At 38.1% G+C, this 18189-nt stretch overlaps 2 protein-coding genes across 5 annotated transcripts in view; one reads left to right on the forward strand and one right to left on the reverse strand.

The window, feature by feature from the left end:
* Window positions 1–18189, forward strand: part of UBR1 (ubiquitin protein ligase E3 component n-recognin 1) — a 162010-nt gene that overhangs the window by 36834 nt on the left and 106987 nt on the right. For all 4 annotated transcript variants that reach the window (XM_027775784.1, XM_027775785.1, XM_027775786.1 and 1 more), the window contains exons 5-10: window positions 5987–6117; window positions 8213–8351; window positions 13113–13175; window positions 13612–13735; window positions 14082–14189; window positions 14828–14916. In XM_027775784.1, coding sequence (XP_027631585.1) covers window positions 5987–6117; window positions 8213–8351; window positions 13113–13175; window positions 13612–13735; window positions 14082–14189; window positions 14828–14916 — 654 coding nt within the window. The remainder of the gene's footprint in view (window positions 1–5986; window positions 6118–8212; window positions 8352–13112; window positions 13176–13611; window positions 13736–14081; window positions 14190–14827; window positions 14917–18189) is intronic.
* LOC106736003 (40S ribosomal protein S3a) lies at window positions 2450–3259 on the reverse strand. The gene has a single exon (XM_014591662.2). The coding sequence runs from the start codon at window positions 3242–3244 to the stop codon at window positions 2450–2452; it is 795 nt and encodes a 264-aa protein (XP_014447148.1). The 5' UTR covers window positions 3245–3259.

Raw genomic sequence — 18189 nt, forward strand, 5'->3', positions numbered from 1 at the left:
CAGCTAGGTGATACTTTATAGGATGCCTAAAGTTAGACTTGTGTTCATGGAAATGTATATATCAGCTGTGTTTGCTACGAAAATATTTAGATTAATTAAGATCTTTAGTAATTCAATAAAAAATGGGGGGGGGAAACAGTATAGAAAGTAAACATAGATACCAGAGATAATGTGGGAAGAGAGTGGGAGATGGCTGAGGGTAAGAGATAGGGAGTCATCAAGGATGGGGGGGAAGCAAAACATACAGGAAACAAGAAATGGAAAATTATTTGTTGACAATAACATGTATGTTGATGTGCTTGATTGAGACAATATACAGTGTACTCTGGAAGGAAAATCTGATTTTGTATGCTGTAATGATGTACAGTGAATGAACGTAAATAAATAAATTAAAAAACAAACAAACAAACAAAAAAACTCATGCCGGGTATGTGTGCGTGCATGTCCAAGGTCCCTAGAGGAGAATGGAGGAGAAGGGATTGCGGTGTGGCCATCCCCCCTGGGGAGGGGGGGTTTCTTGCTTTCTGTCTCTCTGTCTCTGTCTGTCTAGTGAGCGCATGCTCCCTATAGCAAAAACCTCTTCAAAAATAAATAAATTAATTAAATAATTCTAAAAAAATATGCTATTTTGAGACCAGCAGATGGTATGGTGGTTAAGGTATTGGACTCCTACATGGCCCACTGAAGTTTGAGTCTAGGACCTGGTGGCTTGCTTTTCCTCACTCTCCCACCACCCCGTCTCTCTCTGGTCAAATTAGAAAATAATAAGTAAAATTAAGTAAATAAAAACAAATTATTTCTTTTCTTTAAGAGAGATTTTTTGCTGTAGGGTGTGTGCGCTTGCCAGACAGACAGTGAGAAATCACTCCCTGGGTGGGGATGGCCACACCACAGTCCCTTCTCCTCCAGTCTCCTCTCGGGGTCTTGGGCACACATGCACACACATCCAATGTGAGTTTTAAGCTGCCAGGTCTGGGATTTGAACCATGGTCAACTACGTGGGAGTCTGGCATTATGTCACCTGCTGGTCCCAAGTATTTCATTTTTAAAAGATTGCTCTTTCAAGCTTGCTGAAGTTAGATAAGAATAAATGTTATATGTATTTGTTACACCAAATTCTGCTTAGAATACCAATATATTTGGTCTAATATTGAAATGAAAGAAGTTTTTTCCCACTTAAGAGTTAAGAATTTGACAGTTTCATAATGCGGAAAAACTGAAACTTTATGACAGGTTTCCTGTGTCATCACCTAAGAGCAATCTACAATGTTATCATCACTAATAGTGGAATGATGAGATATAGTAAGCCTCTCACATGATGTAAAATGAAGTACACAGTATATTAACAGCTGAAAAATCAACATAATACATCATATAAATAGAATAAAAAATAAAACCACTTGATCATTTCAGTAGTTGCAGCAAAGCATTTGACAAAATCGTGTACCTTTCATGATAAAAACATTTAACATGGTAAGAATAGGAGGGAACTTTCTTAATCTGATAAAGATATCTATAAAAAAACCTCAATAGCTAATATCATAATTAATAGTGAAACACTGGATGCTTTCATCCCAAGATCAGGGATATCTGCTCTTGCCACATCTATTCAGTATTGTATTGGAGGTTCAACTAAGGCATTAAGATTTAAAAAGTAGTAAAAGGCATTCAGATTGGAAAGGAGAAAAAGATAAGAAACAGTAATGTCGTGAACCAGCATTGGTCTTATTAGTACCTTTGATGCCTTTTTAAATATTTATTTTATTTAACTTTAATCACCATCATCATCATCATTATTTATATTTGACCAGAGAGAGAGAGAAAGCAAGCTACCAGGTCCAGGACTCAAACTGCAGTTGGCCATGTGGGAATCCAGCTCCTTAACCTCCATGTCGTCTGCTGGCCCAACCTTGGACACTTTAAAAAATCTCTAACCGGGACCAGAAGTTAGCATAATGGCTATGTTGCTGGACTCCCATGTAGCTAACCACGGTTTGAGTTCCAGACCCGGTGGCTTAAATTCACGCTGGGCACATGTGCGTGTGTGCCCAAGATCCCGAGAAGAGAATGGAGGAGAAAGGATTGCAGTGTGGCCATCCCCCAGGGAGGTGATTTCTCGGTTTCTGTCTCTCTGTCTCTTTCTTTCTGGTAAGTGCATGTGCCCTATAGCAAAAACCTCTTAAAAAAAAAAAGAAACTCTAACCAAGACTTCTGAGCAAAATCTCCAGAGTAAGGATGGTGTGTTTAGAAGGTAGAATTTGAAATCATAAAGCATTGGGAAGTGAGCCAGTAGGTGTAAAAGAATAAATAGGAGTGACCCCAGAATTAAATAATAGTTTGTTAGTCTGTGGAATATTAACGTTATGAGCCTTATACAGAATTTCTACATTTTTTTTTTGAAACTGTCACAAAAAGGACTTTTTATTTGTCACTATTAAAAGTCTGAACTTTAAACAGATTCTTGGACTAATGGTTCATATCCATCAGCTCGTTCAACTTTGGCACCCGTCTCATCCCCAGTAGCTTTTCCAGAGCTACTACCTTCACCATGAAGCTCCATGAGTTTTCCCAATTCAAACTTGGGCTTCTTCAGCATTTTGACTTTCCTGACGAAGACATCGTGAAGAGGGTAGATGGACTGGCAGGCCTTTTCTATGTCTTTTCCGATGCTGTCTGGAATCAGTTTATTGACCACTTCTTTCAAGTCATTTGTCTGCACCTCCCGGGTCATGATTTCCATCATCTTCTTCTGGATTTGGCGGACCTGCTGATGCTGGGCATAAGAGGTCTTCCGTATCTGATTGTTGCATTCTTTAGTAAACCCAACACGGAAGAGACGAAGCAAATAACCATCGGTAGTCTTGACATCGACATGAGCTTCAATCGTGGTCTGCCATTTTTTGACCATGGAACACATTTTATCACGGGTGAGATCCATGCCATGGAAGTTAGTCAGGCAGTTTTTGCCCTGAACGTCCTCAGTAATTAGCTTGAATTTCCTAAATGCGACTTCGTCATTCTGCAGATCTGCCAGGCTCACTTCAAACACACAGCCCTTAAGGCCGTCGGACGCGATTTTGGTTCCTTGAGTCCTGGTAACCAGTGTCTTCCCAATATTTCTTATGTTGAACATAGCAGGTGCTTTCACGTCATACCAATCTTTTTTAGAAAATGGATCAACCACTTTCTTCTTGGTTCCCATTTTGCCGCCTTTCATAAGGCGCTTATTCTTGCCAACCGCCATGGTGCTACTCAGAGAGCCAAAAGGCTACATTTTTTGATATTAAAGACTTACTATGTATTTTTTCCTGTTTACTCTCTTTTTTAGACAGCTTATTGAGATGTAATTTGCATACATATAAAAAACTCACCTACTTAAAGCATACAGTTCAGTATATGTATAGAATTTTTACAGCCATCACTATAATTAATGATAGACTATTTTCTTTGTTTTTTTTAAAGAATTATTTAATTTTATTTATTCGTTAATTTATTTTAATTTGACCAGAGAGAAAGAGAAAGTGAGAAAGCAAACTACTAGGTCGGGGACTTGAACTGCAGTCAGCAGTGTGAGAGTGTCCAGTGCCTTAACTACCATGCCACCTGCTGGCTCCCTCTTTTCTGGATTTTTTTTTTTGGGGGGGGGCGGGGTGGTGGTGCAGATTTTTCCTATAGGGCATGTGCACTCCCTGGAGAGACAGAGGGCAAGAAATCACCCCCCAGGGGGATGGCCATGCTGTAATCCTTTCTCCATTTTCCTCTTGGGGTTTTGGTATACACGCACATGTACTCAGCATGAGTGTCAAGATGCTGGGTCCAGGACTTGAACCGTTGAACCGTAGTCTACCATGTGGGAGTCCACCTTAACCACCATGCCACCTAATGGCCCACCCATAGACTATTTCCATCGCCCCAGAAAAACCCTGTACCCATTAGAAGTTACTCCCCATTTCATCCTAACTCCCTAGTCTTAGGTAACCACAGATAACTTTCTGTCTTCATAAAGTTGCCTATTTTGGACATTTTTTAAAAGTTCATTTTATTCATGATAGTATGTATGATGCATGAAAGAAAGAGAGAAAAAAAATTCAACGGGATCTTGTTATTGCCATACTCTCCTTTCCCTAGTCCCCTTATTCTGGACATTTTATAAACATGTAATCAGAGCTGGCACCATAGCCCAGTGATTAAAGAAGCCAAATTCCACATGTGTGACCATGGTTCAAATGCCAGCCCTGGCATATGTGCATGTGTACCCAAAATGGAGGGAAAAGGATAGTATCATGACCATTCCCAATTGAAAGGTCAAACTCTTTCTCTCTCACATATGCTCTCTCTCTCCCTTTCCATGTCCCTCTCTGGTGAGCACACACCCTCCTGCAATTAAAAAAAATCATGTAATACATAGTCTTTTGTGATTGACTTCTTTCACATCGCTTCATGTTTTCAAGATTGATCCACTTTGTGGCATACCTTCGCTCTTTTATATGGCTAAATTATATTCTGTTTTATAGGTACACCACATTATTTATATGTGTCACTTAATCGACATTTGGGTTGTTTGCACTTTTTGTCTATTAACAATGCCAGAATAAAATTTATGTTAATTTTTGTGTGGATACGTTTTCATTTCTCTTGGGTGTATATTGACAAGTGGGATTATCGTCTTTTGTAACTATGCTTAAAATTTTGAGTAACTGCCTATTTTCTAAAGCAGCTGCACCATTTTACAATTCTATCAGTGTTTACAGGTCTAGTTTCTTTACTTACTGTCCAATACATGTTGTACCAGCAATTTTTATTACAGCCACCAAAATAGATATGATGTGGTATCTCATTGTGGTTTTGGTTTACATTTCCTAACAGCTTGTGATGTGGAACATTTAAATGAATTTTATAACTAGAAATTTTTATAAGCCTTTTACCAATGCTCTGCAATGAAATTTATTTATTTAGTAGTGAAAAGACCTAGGTTTTTAGTCTTGTTTCTGTTATTTATAGGCTCTTTGACCTAGGATGGGTTCTTTTTTTTTTTTTTTAAAGGTTTTTGTCATAGGGCACATGTACTCACCGGAGAGGCAGAGACAGTGAGAGGGAAAGTGAGAAATCACACCCGGGGGTGGGGGGTGGCCACACTGCAGTCTCTTCTCCATTCTCCTCCTGGGATTCTGGGCACATGCCCGGTGTGGTTTTCAAGTCAGTAGGTCTGGGACTTGAATGGTGGTCAGCCATGTAGTAGTCTAGTATCTTGACCACCACTCCTGCTAGCCCCCAAAATTCCTTTTGTGTATATGTATGTGATTTTAAAAAAAAATCTGGCATTATTTTTACCTTCTTTTTATTTTTATTTTTCCCCTTCTTAATTATAATATAGTAAGACTATAGTTTGGCAGTGTTACGTATATTCACATTGTCGTGTAATAGATCTCAACTTTTTGTCTAGCAACGCTAAAACTCTGTATATTCACCAAACACTAATTCCTCAGTTGTGGCTACTTTAGATAACTTCATATGAACAGAATGGTACAATTTTGTCCTTTTGTGACTGGCTGGGTTCCTTATCTTTTAAATGTCATTAATACCTATTCTGCCTTCTTACAGAGTGGCCATGAAATAACATGTTGAAATAAATTATGAGGAGCAATTTTGTAAACTGTGAGGGATGACCAGTTATTATGTGATGTTATCATAATTAGTTTACTCAGAATCCCGAGAGACGAATGGTCATGGGGAAGAATACCACTGAAGAGGCCCTCCATGTTTCTCCTCCTTTCCCTTCTGACATCTCTAATGCCAGCTTGGCCAGAAACGGTTAAACTAAATTGATGTGAGCAGCAACCCTCTTGAGTTCATTTTGAATTCATTCCTGGAGGATGTTATAGCAAACTCACCAAAGTGATTATTTTAAATTAATAACAACATCTCCCTCCTCTCTTTATATGTATAGCCATCATGGCCAGTATGTTTTTCTCTGCTTTCTTAACAGAATTCACATTGTCCACTGAATGAAGAGGTAATTGCCCAAGCCAGAAAAATATTTCCTTCAGTGATAAAATATATTGTAGAAATGACTATATGGGAAGAGGAAAAAGAATTGCCTCCTGAACTCCAGATAAGGTGGGAAAAGTGTCAAAAGGGCCAGGTTATAGTGATGATTATTTATACTGCAGTGTAAGTGCTGAATAGCTGTTTTTCTTATGTACCGCTTAATTTATTATCATTATGAACAGTTTATAGAGAATTGTTTATTGGAAATATTTCCATATTATTCATTTATATGAGATGCATTGCTAGACTGTATACAGAGGTTAAGCTAAAAGAAGAGCAGGGCAGGAGCTTTTTATTTGGGGGAAAAATTAACATTTTGGGGATCTTGTTCTAAATAATATATAAGAACCAAGCAGCCTCTCATCCCAGTAGGTGAATAAATTGCCCAGTTTGATCCTGGCCTGGACCAGCCTCTAGGTACCTAAGAGGCTTGTGAACAAAGTTCGGGACTTATGAACAGCGTGTAATCTCTCACTTAGCTCAGGTCTTCAGATCTTTTTCTGATCAAGAGAAGTTTGATAGTGGGATTGAGGAAATAGCCCCTTCTCTTGTGCTTTGGTATCTAGGATTTTTGTGCTCATAGGGGTTTAACATATTTTAGCCATAATCCAGCAATTTCTAATAACTGTAAGTCTTTTGGTAACAGTAATATTTACCCTTAACTTACAAATGCAAAAAGGACTTTTGGACCTGATAGGCTATCCAGTTGGAGCCTTGTGGAAATTTTTCTACCTATCAGTGTTAGGAATTTCACAGAATTATAGCACAAATCTAAATGTAATCATTCTTTCAGTTCACTGGATTTTTGTTTTTAGAAGGAGAGAGAATTAGAGATTTTAATTCATGCAGACATTAAATATATTGTTTTGATTCTTGCTGGGACATTGTCTGTTTGCAGAAATAAAGGTCATGAGTAACTATGTCCACAAATATTTCAGAATCAAATAGGTGATAATGTCAATTAAACCATCTTTTGTATTGATAAACATAATATGAGCCATATCCCTACCAAAAAAAAGGAGAATTGCTTGAGTGTCATTGTTTATATGCGTAGTGCTGGTCTTCATATTCAAAGGTCCTCTCATTACTTATTGGAATTGATCATAAATAAAGCTTTTGAACTATTTGAGCCTCAGGTTCCTAAATATAAGAGCTAAGAGTATCTTCCTCTTAGAGTTATGAGGAATGTATTGTTAAAGCATATTGTAAAGTGAGAAAACTGTCCCAGATCTGGCGGCTTGCTTTCTCACTTTCTCTCTCTTTGTCTACCTCTTGTGAGCACACATGTCCTATAACAAAATTACTAAAAAAAAAAAACTAAAAAAGAATAATAATAAAATTAAATAAATAGCTCTTTTTTTTTTTTTTAAGATTTATTTATATTGATATATCCATTCTAATTTAACCAGAGAGGGGGAGAGAGAGAGGAAAAGTGAGAAAGCAAGCCACCAGGTCCGGGACTCGAATTGCGGTTGGCCATGTGGGAGTCCAGTGCCCTTCACCACCATGCCACCTGCCAGTCCCTAAATAAGTATTTCTTAAAAAAATTTATAAAGCATATTATAAACTATTTAGAATGATATTTTTTGAGATCTTCATACCACTCTTGTATATAGATACTTTGCTCGTCTTAGAGGTGGAAGAAACACTGTCATCTCACCAACGGTCCTGGTCCTGGTCCAAAATGAGAGCACTGGCACTTTATATACTTTAAACAAAACAAAACTTAAATGTACTATAATACCAGTATCACTTAAAATAGAAGGTAAACCCAGAAATAAATTTAATAAAAATTAAATATTAATAAAATTTGATTATTTGTCATTGCTTACTTGAAGGTTCTGGACTGGTGTCCCTTTATCAGTTTAGGACATTAACAGGAGTTGAGAGTGGTATCAAAGGGATACTGTCATTTAATGGAAATTTCTAAAAATGATAAAAGTGAGGGAAACACGGAAAAGGAAATACATTTTTCAAGATATTTTAAATTCCATGGCACTATACCACTTAAAATAATTTCCTGTTTCAGTATTACAGTGTTACTTTTCCACAGGTAGGGAAACTACATAGTGATGCTTCAGTAGAGATAACTTATTTATCTTTTTACTTTCTCCTTTGTTTATCTCTTGCAGTGCCTGAATATATATCTTTTTTTTCCCAACAGGGAGAAAAATGAAAGATACTATTGTGTCCTTTTCAATGATGAGCACCATTCCTATGACCATGTCATATACAGCCTACAAAGAGCTCTTGACTGTGAGCTTGCAGAGGCCCAGCTGCACACCACTGCTATAGACAAAGAGGTTCGTGGTCTCTGTGATTATGCTTCTGGCCGTCAGGTGTTGACGGAGCTTTTGCCAGGTGCCTCAGTATTGTATTGTTTCATATCCCTTACTTTTCAGGTAAAATGGTTAAAACTGACTTTTTGTGAGTGTGTATCATAGTTTGAGATAACTATTTATTACTTTCCTCTTTTACTCTAAATAATTAGAAAATTACTGAAAATATTTGACAAAGCAGAGGTAGGAATGTCAGCTAAACTTTAGTATTTTTGTAATTTACTGAATGAATACCTACAAACTTGAATTATAAGAAGTTGATAATTTCTGATGACTTATTTAAATTATTTTTAGAATAAGATTAATTCTGTGGCTCAGTGCATATGTTACTATAGTCACACTGTGATTGTAAGTCATAGGAGGAGCTTTAAAGTCTAATCAGGATCATGATTTTTTCCTTCCTTCCTTCTTCTTTTTTTTTTTTTTTTTGAGAGGTTTTTGCTGTAGGGCGTGTACACTTGCCAGAAAGACAGAGAGAGACAGAAAGCAAGAAATCACCTCCCGGGGGAGGGCCATGCCACAAACCCTTCTCTTCCCTTCTCCTCTCAGGATCTTGGGCACACATGCACACACACCTGGAGTGAGTTTAAGCTGTTGGGTCTGGGACTTGAAATGTGGTCAACTACATGGGAGTCCAACAACATAGCCATTACACCAACTGCCGGTCCCTCTTTTTTTTTTTAAAGAATTATTTTTTTTTCTTCTTTTTTTTTTTTTTTTTTTTTTTTTTTGGGGGGTTTTTTCTTTAGGGAGAGAAAGAGAGACAGAAAGTGAGAAATCACCCCCCATGGGGGATGGCCATGCCGCAATCCCTTCTCTTCCATTCTCCTCTTGGGATCTTGGGCACGCGTGCACATGCGTCCGGCGTGAGTTTTTTAAGCCACCGGGTCCGGGACGCGAACCGCGGTCGACTATGTGGGAGTCCAGCGACATAGCCATTACGCTAACTGCTGGTCCCTAAAGAATTATTTTATTTAACTTTATTGATTTGATTTGACCAGAGAGGGACAGAGAGAGAGAGAGAAAGCGAGAAAGCAAGCTGCCAGATCCAGGACCCAAACCATGGTTGGCCACATGGGAGTAAAGCACCCTTAACCACCATGCCACCTGCCAGCCCCTTTTATTAAACAAAAGAGATTTTAGTGCCATAAAGTACATTCACTTGCCGGAGAGACAGACAAAGAGACAGAAAGCAAGAAATCACCCCCACTCGGGGGGCGGGGGTGGCCATGTTGCAATCCCTTCTCCATTCTCCTCTCGGGATTTTGGGCTTTCATTACACAGTCCTGGCATGAGTTTTAAGCTGCCAGGTCCAGGACTTGAACCCTGGTCAACTATGTGGGAGTTGAGTGATGTAATCGTTAACACCATCTGTTGGTCACCATAGTCATAATTTTCAACTGCTAGTTGTACAAAGTAAAGTCATGGGACCAGGTCCAAGCATAATGGCTATGTCGCTGGACTCCCACGTAGTCGACCGCGGTTCGTGTCCCAGACCTGGTGGCTTAAAACTCACGCCGGGCGCGTGTGCATGTGTGCCCAAGATCCCAAGAGGAGAATGGAGGAGAAGAGATTGTGGTGTGGCCATCCCCCCTGAGGGGTGATTTCTCACTTTCTATCTCTCTGTCTCTCTCTGTCTGTCTGGCGAGCTCAGGCGCCCTATAGCAAAAACCTCTCCCAAACAAAGAAACAAACAAACAAACAAAAAACAAAGTAAAGTCAACTTGACATGTTGAATTTTCACTATAGTTACTAAGTATTTATTTGTACTTGGTCTCATTTAGAAAACATTAAGATAACTGTAATTATGAAGGTATAAACACATAATCTTCATACAGTCTTTTTTTTTTTTTAAGAATTATTTTATTTAACTTTATTTATTTATTTTAATTTGACCAGAGAGGGATAGAGTGAGAGTGGGGGAGAGAGAGATGGCAACCCATCACTTTGTTTAGGAAATCCTTAATTTCTTACTGTGTTCCATTTTCTTTAACTGTTTTTCTTTGGAGAGATTTTCACTGTAGGGCGCGTACGCTCGCCAGACAGACAGAGAGAGACATAGAGACAGAAAGCGAGAAATCACCCCCCAGGGGGGATGGTCACGCCGCAATCCCTTCTTCTCCATTCTCCTCTCGGGATCTTGGGCACGCACGCACACGCGCCCGGCGTGAGTTTTAAGCCACCAGGTCTGGGACACGAACCGCGGTCGACTACGTGGGAGTCCAGCGACATAGCCATTACGCTAACTGCTGGTTCCCTTTAACTGTTTTATGATAGTAAACTCTTACTGAACAAGCTGTTTCCTTCTCTCTCTTTTCCCTCTAGATAAATACCAGTTTGTCACAGACACTCTTTTTGTTTTTGTTTGTTTGTTTGTTTTTCTGCTATAGGACATGTGTACTTGCCAGAGAGAGAAAGAAAGTGAGAAATTACCCCCTGGGGGGACGGCCATGCCACAGTTTCTTGTCTTCCACTCTCCTTTTGGAATTTTGTGTACTCACACGCACATACCTGATCTAGTTTTCAAGCAGCCAGGTCCAGGACTTGGGGATCTAGCTACCTTAACCACCGCACCACTGGCTGGGCCCGCCCCCTACTAACTTTCTTAACTCTACTACTTACTAACTTCGTGATATGGGGAAAATTACTTAACTTCTTTGTGTCTTGATGTTCTTATCTGTAAAATGGGGATATCTTTCTCGGATGATTATTGTAAAAATTAAACAAGGAAGGGACCAGCAGGTGGTGTGGTGGTTAAGGCGCTGGACACTCCCACATGGTTTGAGTCCCGGACCTGGTGGCTTGCTCTTTCACTGTTTCTCTCTCTTTCTCTCTCTGTGTCTTTCTGGTCAAATTGAAATAAATGAATGAGTAAATAAAAATAAAAAAAAAATGTTTAAAAAAATTAAACAAGGAAGATGGTACTTTTCACCTGGCATGCACAGAAAATGGTAAATTTTTATGGAGAACTAAGAGCAATGAGCTACCAAGGAATCTTACATAGACTTTGTTTGGCTGCCTCTAGGACTTGAAGAATCAATATCCTAGCCACACCTTCAACCCATTACTAGTATGTTATAGAATACACATTGAGATCTAAATTCATTCATGGAAACTATTATTATTATTTTATAAGGTTTTTGCCATAGAATGCATGCACTTGCTGGAGAGAGACAGAGACAGTGAGAGGGAAACAGAAATCACTCCCCAGGGGCAGGGATGGCCACACCACAATCCTTTATCCTCCAAACTCCTAAGATTTGGGGGACACATGCACATGTGCCTGGCATGATTTTTAAGCTGCCAGGTCTGGGACTAGAACCATGGTCAGCCATGTGGAAGGCCAGCATTATAACCCCTGCTGGCCACCTGCTGGCCTCAAAAGTTATTATTTTTGACTTAGAGCTCATGTATTCACCAGAGAGAGAGAGAGAGAGAGAGAAAAGTCACCCTCCAGTGGGGCATGGCCACACTACAATTCTTTTTCCTCCATTTCTCTGTTTTTTCAGGATTTTAGACATTCATGTACACAAGTCTCTGTTGACTAAGCCTCTGGGAGCCAGCATTTGAACTGTAGTCAGCCATGCAGTATCTCATTTGTTTTAAAGAAGTATTTATTTATTTTTAAAATTCATTTATTTATTTTAATTTGACCAGAGAGGGAGAGAAGGAAAGTGAGAAAGCAAGCCATCAAGTTCAGGACTCAAGCTGAGGTTGGCCATGTGGGAGTGTCCAGCACCTTAACCAATGCACCACCTACTGGTCCCTGGTTTCTCATTTTTTTATGTACAGTGTTTCACTACCGCAATTTGAGGCCAACCCTCATTAAAAGTATTTAAGACAAATGGCAGGAGTTCAGTAAACCTGAGTTACTATCTGATATAAGTACAGATATACTACAATCAGTAAAGAACTGACGTTCTTTTTGTGTGTTTAGTTTTTTGCTATAGGGCATGTGTGCTCGTCAGAGAGAGAGAGAATGAGATTCCACTAGAGATTTTGGGCATATGCCCACATGTCTCCGGCATGATTTTCAAGCTGCCAGATACTGAACTGGAACCAGTCAACCATGTGGGAATCAGCGCCTTAACCTCCACAGTACCTGCTGGCTCCAGAAATGACATTCTTGCCAGGCAAGAATTGTAGCATCCTAAACTATAGAAATTCTTTTCTAGGGACCAGCAGTTAGCGTAATGGCTATGTCGCTGGACTCCCGCGTAGTCGACCACGGTTCGAGTCCCGGACCCAGTGGCTTAAACTCACGCCAGGCGCATGTGCGTGTGTGCCCAAGATCCTGAGAAGAGACTAGAGGAGAAGGGATGGCTGCATGGCCATCCCCCCTGAAGGGTGATTTCTCACTTTCTGTCTCTCTGTCGCTCTCTGTCTGGCGTGCGCACACGCCCTATAGCAAAAACCTCTCCCAAAAAAGAAAAAAAAAATTCTTTTCTAGAGATATTGAAAGTTCTGGTGCTTCATAAAGTATTAGGTTGTCAGGAAAGTCATGACATATTTTTTATGTTTTTCTGTGTAAAAATGTTATGACTTTCCTGACAATCCAATATTAAACTTCTATGTCTGTCATTGAGATAATTGTCCCAGAATCTTACAACATTTACTCAGCCAAGTGATAAATGTTTGAGCGTTCATTAGTTCTTTGAGCTTTGTATTACTTATTGATCGTGGTTATCATTCCACTACCTAATTCTCATTTTTATCTATAATTAGGGTCGCCGGGCAGTTAAAGCAGGTGCTTATGCTGCTTGCCAGGAAGCAAAGGAAGATATAAAGGTAACTTTTTGAGTTAGGGACAAATAGAATTTTTTTAAAAATAATTATTTATTTAATCTATTCATTCGCTTATTTTAATTTGAGAGAGAGAGAGAAAGAGAGAGAAGAGAAAGTGAGAAAGCTATCCACCAGGTCCAGGCTCAAACTGTGGTCAGTCATGTGGGAGTGTCCATTGCATTAACCACCACGCCACCTGCTGGTCCCAGATAGAGCATTTTAAGACTAATGTACGTTATAAGCATCCAAGTGGAATTAGAGTGATTATATTGTTGAACTGGTGGTGTGACATCCTAAGTAAAGATTGGGGCACATAGACTCATAGATTTGAAACTGACAAGGTTATGTGATTGTGAGTTCTTTTTTAGAAGGATGATCCTTTAACTAAAAGCAAAATTTAAATACTATTTTCTTGTTTTAACGTGTTCTTGACTCATAGAGCCATTCAGAAAATGTCTCTCAACATCCACTTCATGTAGAAGTATTACACTCTGAGGTTATGGCTCATCAGAAATTTGCTTTGCGTCTTGGATCCTGGATGAACAAAGTCATGAGCTATTCAAGTAAGTATATAGCCTGTTTTTCTTATTTCTGAATAAGGTACTGTTTTTGATATCCACACATTTTGAAATGTCATTGAGCATAATATAACATTTATTTTTTGTTTTGTTTTTCTTTTTAGTTTATACATTTGACTAATTTTCAGGATTGCATTTTAAATGTATAAGATCATAGACTATTATTTCAGATGTATGGTATCAAATGTTATCTTTTCTGGGTTCTCGAATGTTTGATGTTGACAGAATTATTCTTGGGTGGGAGGACTAATAGTCTTTTCATATTTTACTATAGAAAATGTACCTTTAGCAGCAGAATTGTAAGAATGAAATGAGCCTGTTTTGTTTGTAGGTGACTTTAGGCAGATCTTTTGTCAAGCATGCCTTAGAGAAGAACCTGGCTCTGAGAATCCCTGTCTCATAAGCAGGTTGATGCTTTGGGATGCAAAGCTTTATAAAGGTAAGTAGTCCTTTGTTTATGTTGCCTGCCAGGAAGCAAAGGAAGATTATAGACTTAAAGTGGAGCTATAATCCCTCTTGTTTATTAAATTAGTTATTAAATCTGTGATCTTGACTAATAAGATATCATACGTGATGATAAGGTTAACCAATGTGTATTCTGTGTTAAAAACCCAGGGATGTTGCCTTTGAATTATAGTTCCTTTTCATTTAGTCAGAGCCAGCCTTAAAATAAAAGTAATGTAGTGTCATTATTAAAGCTATGCTAGTTTTAATTTTAAAACTCTGAACCAAAAGTAGAAGACCAGAAATGCTAAAGGGCACAGAGAAGGAAAAGTATGGGGTAAGAGGAGATCTGGACAAACTGGAGTGAAAAGGTTGAGAGAGCAGCAAATGAAATAAGATGAAGTGGGAAGGATGCAAAGATAGAGGGAGAAGGCTATGTATGTGTGTATTTTAAATTCTAGCTATTAAATATTAATTCAATAAATGCTATTTGTATTTGAGTTCTTGAAGGCTATTAGTATATCAGATATGTTTATGATATTCTACCATTTCTAACCTTTTTTTGTTTTGTTTTGTTTTTTTTGCACCTTGGTAATATTCCCTCACTGCCACCACACCCTAAATGATTTATAGGTGCCCGTAAGATCCTTCATGAAATGATCTTCAGCAGTTTTTTTATGGAGATGGAATATAAAAAACTCTTTGCTATGGAATTTGTGAAGGTAATTGCTCTTTATAAATAGGAATCAGTAAGTTACTGGGTCATCAGAAAAGTCATGACATATGATAAGGTTAACCAATGTGTATTCTGTGTTAAAAACCCAGGGATGTTGCCTTTGAATTATAGTTCCTTTTCATTTAGTCAGAGCCAGCCTTAAAATAAAAGTAATGTAGTGTCATTATTAAAGCTATGCTAGTTTTAATTTTAAAACTCTGAACCAAAAGTAGAAGACCAGAAATGCTAAAGGGCACAGAGAAGGAAAAGTATGGGGTAAGAGGAGATCTGGACAAACTGGAGTGAAAAGGTTGAGAGAGCAGCAAATGAAATAAGATGAAGTGGGAAGGATGCAAAGATAGAGGGAGAAGGCTATGTATGTGTGTATTTTAAATTCTAGCTATTAAATATTAATTCAATAAATGCTATTTGTATTTGAGTTCTTGAAGGCTATTAGTATATCAGATATGTTTATGATATTCTACCATTTCTAACCTTTTTTTGTTTTGTTTTGTTTTTTTTGCACCTTGGTAATATTCCCTCACTGCCACCACACCCTAAATGATTTATAGGTGCCCGTAAGATCCTTCATGAAATGATCTTCAGCAGTTTTTTTATGGAGATGGAATATAAAAAACTCTTTGCTATGGAATTTGTGAAGGTAATTGCTCTTTATAAATAGGAATCAGTAAGTTACTGGGTCATCAGAAAAGTCATGACATATTTTTCTGTGCAAAAATGCATCATGACTTCCATAACCCAATAAAATGGAAGGTAATTTCTATAAACGAAATAATAAAAACAAAGGAATAATTATGAAATTAGAAGAATTTCATGATTTTTTTGTCAAAAGTTTATTATTTTAAGAAAATATTTTTTACAAATGGCATTTATTGTCTTGGAGAGGACATAGGTAGAAAATGACATATTGGCCTAGAAGGAGCAAAGGGATATTATCACGTCCAAATATGCATTCATTCTTCTTAATTTTGTTGGGGATCTGTCAGTAAAATTATGAAAAGAGTAGAAGTGACTAATTAAAAAGAATAGCAGGATGGGGCTGGCAGGTGGCATAGTGGTTGAGATGCTGAATTCCCAAATGGATGACCTTGGTTCAAGTCCCAGACCCAGATGCCCAAAAATCACAACAAATATATAGATAAATAAATAAATATTTCTCAAAAGAAAAAGTAATTACAGTAACTGAGAATGGATATGCATGCCACAGGGAGGCAGGAGTTAGATAGTCAAGTGTGTATTTAACTGTTGAAGGCTAAAACACAAAAGGAAAACTTACAGCTTTTTTATGCTGAGCCAGAAGCCAGATAGCACACTATACAAAACAATAAAAGGTACCTTTGTAACAAAGGTATCCAATAAGTATTTGTTAATTTCCTCTGATTTTTGAGTTGCAAGCAATTCTGTAAGATTCAAAATAGGGCAGATATATAATTGGAAGCAGAAAATTTGTGATAATTATTTCTAGTGATTGTTGTAGGCAAGTGACACTATGGGATGAAATACCTGCATTCTATGAATTATTATTATTATTATTTAGCTAGTGGGTACATGCCTTTGCTGGAGAGAGATGGGAGTTTTGAGGGAGAGAGAAAGTAAGAAATCACCCCCTTCATAGGAGATGGTTATGCTGCAATTCGTTCTCCATTTTCCCTTTGGGATTGTGGGCTCACACACACATAAGCCGGCGTGTTTCTCAAATCCCTGGGTCTGGGACTCAAACTGTGCAGTTCACTTTGCGGGATCCAGTTGCCTTAACTACCATGCCACCAGCTTGCCTAATTCCTGGATTTTATAGACAGACTATTTAAAATAACTAAGATGACTGGTGTCTATATTATCTTTCAGAGGTGGTGGCATTTCAAGATGCCAACTCTGTTTTTAAAATACTCTTTAGGTGGCCAGCAGGTGGCATGGTGGTTAAGGTGCTAGACTTCCACATGGCCAACCATGGTTCGAATCCCAGACCTGGCAACTTGAAAATCATGCTGACACATGTGCATGTCTGCCCAGAATCACAGGAGGAGAATAGAGGAGAAGAGATTGCAGCATGGCATCGAGGTGGTGATTTCTCACTTTCACCCTTACTGACATATATCTTATGTTAAAAACTATATAGTACTAGGCCATAGGTGTAATCTGAAATGAAATTTTGTCTTCTTAATCTCCCTATTTAGATTATATAGTCTTTTTTTTAATTTCCTTATTTTTAATTAATTAATTATTTTTATTTTCCGGAGAGGTTTTTGCTATAGGTTGCATGTGCTTGCCAGAAAGACAGAGAGAAACAGAGAGACAGAAAGTGAGAAATCACCCCCCAGGGAGGATGGCCACGCTGCAATCCCTTCTCCTCCATTCTCCTCTCGGGATCTTGGGCATGCACGCACACATGTCCGGCATGAATTTAAGCCACTGAGTCTGGGACTCGAACCACTGTCAACTACGTGTGAGTCCAGCAACATAGCCATTACACTAACTGCTGGTCCCTATTTAGTCTTTTCATTTTTTTAAAGAATCATGTATTTAATTTTATTTGATATTATTTAATTTTTTAATTTGACCAGAGAGAAAGAGAAAGGGAAAGTGAGAAAGCAAGCTGCCAGGTCTGGTACTTGAATCTTGAATCTTGTTTGGCCATATTTGAGTCCAGCGCCTTAACCGCCATGCTGCCTGCCAGCCCAGATTATTTTTTTTTTGTATACCATGGTCCCTTCTTAAACTCTGTAAGAATTCTGGAAGATTAAAAATAATAATAATACATACTTCAAGTATCCAGCTCTGTGCTTACATGTAATAGATGCTTGATACATATACGACTGGGTATGTTAATTTTGTTCTCCTAATATATCGGTGAATTTTCAGCCAGTTTTAGGCACCAGTATGGATAAGAAGTTAAGGAGAGATCAAACCTGATTGGTTGGCTTTTTGGATTATAATAGTTGTTAAATAATTTGAATATATACCTTGACCTATACTATTGGAGTAGAATCTGCCAAAGATCACCCCTTATTCTGTTTAGAGAAAGGATAAACTGAACCATTGCATTCCTTCTCATGTTTTTCATGTGTTTGTTTTCTTCAGTTACTCATTTTCTTTTTTTTAAATTTAATTTAATTAATTTTTTCTTTTTTTAATTTCAATTTATTTATTTGCATTCATTCACTGTACATCATTAAAGCATACAAAATGAGATTTTCCATCCAGAGTACACTGTATATTGTCTCAATCAAGCACATCAACAAACATGTTATTGTCAGCAAAT

Source organism: Tupaia chinensis, unplaced genomic scaffold, assembly GCF_000334495.1.
Source record: "Tupaia chinensis unplaced genomic scaffold, TupChi_1.0 Scaffold000605_1, whole genome shotgun sequence".
In the NCBI taxonomy this organism is placed as follows: domain Eukaryota; kingdom Metazoa; phylum Chordata; class Mammalia; order Scandentia; family Tupaiidae; genus Tupaia; species Tupaia belangeri.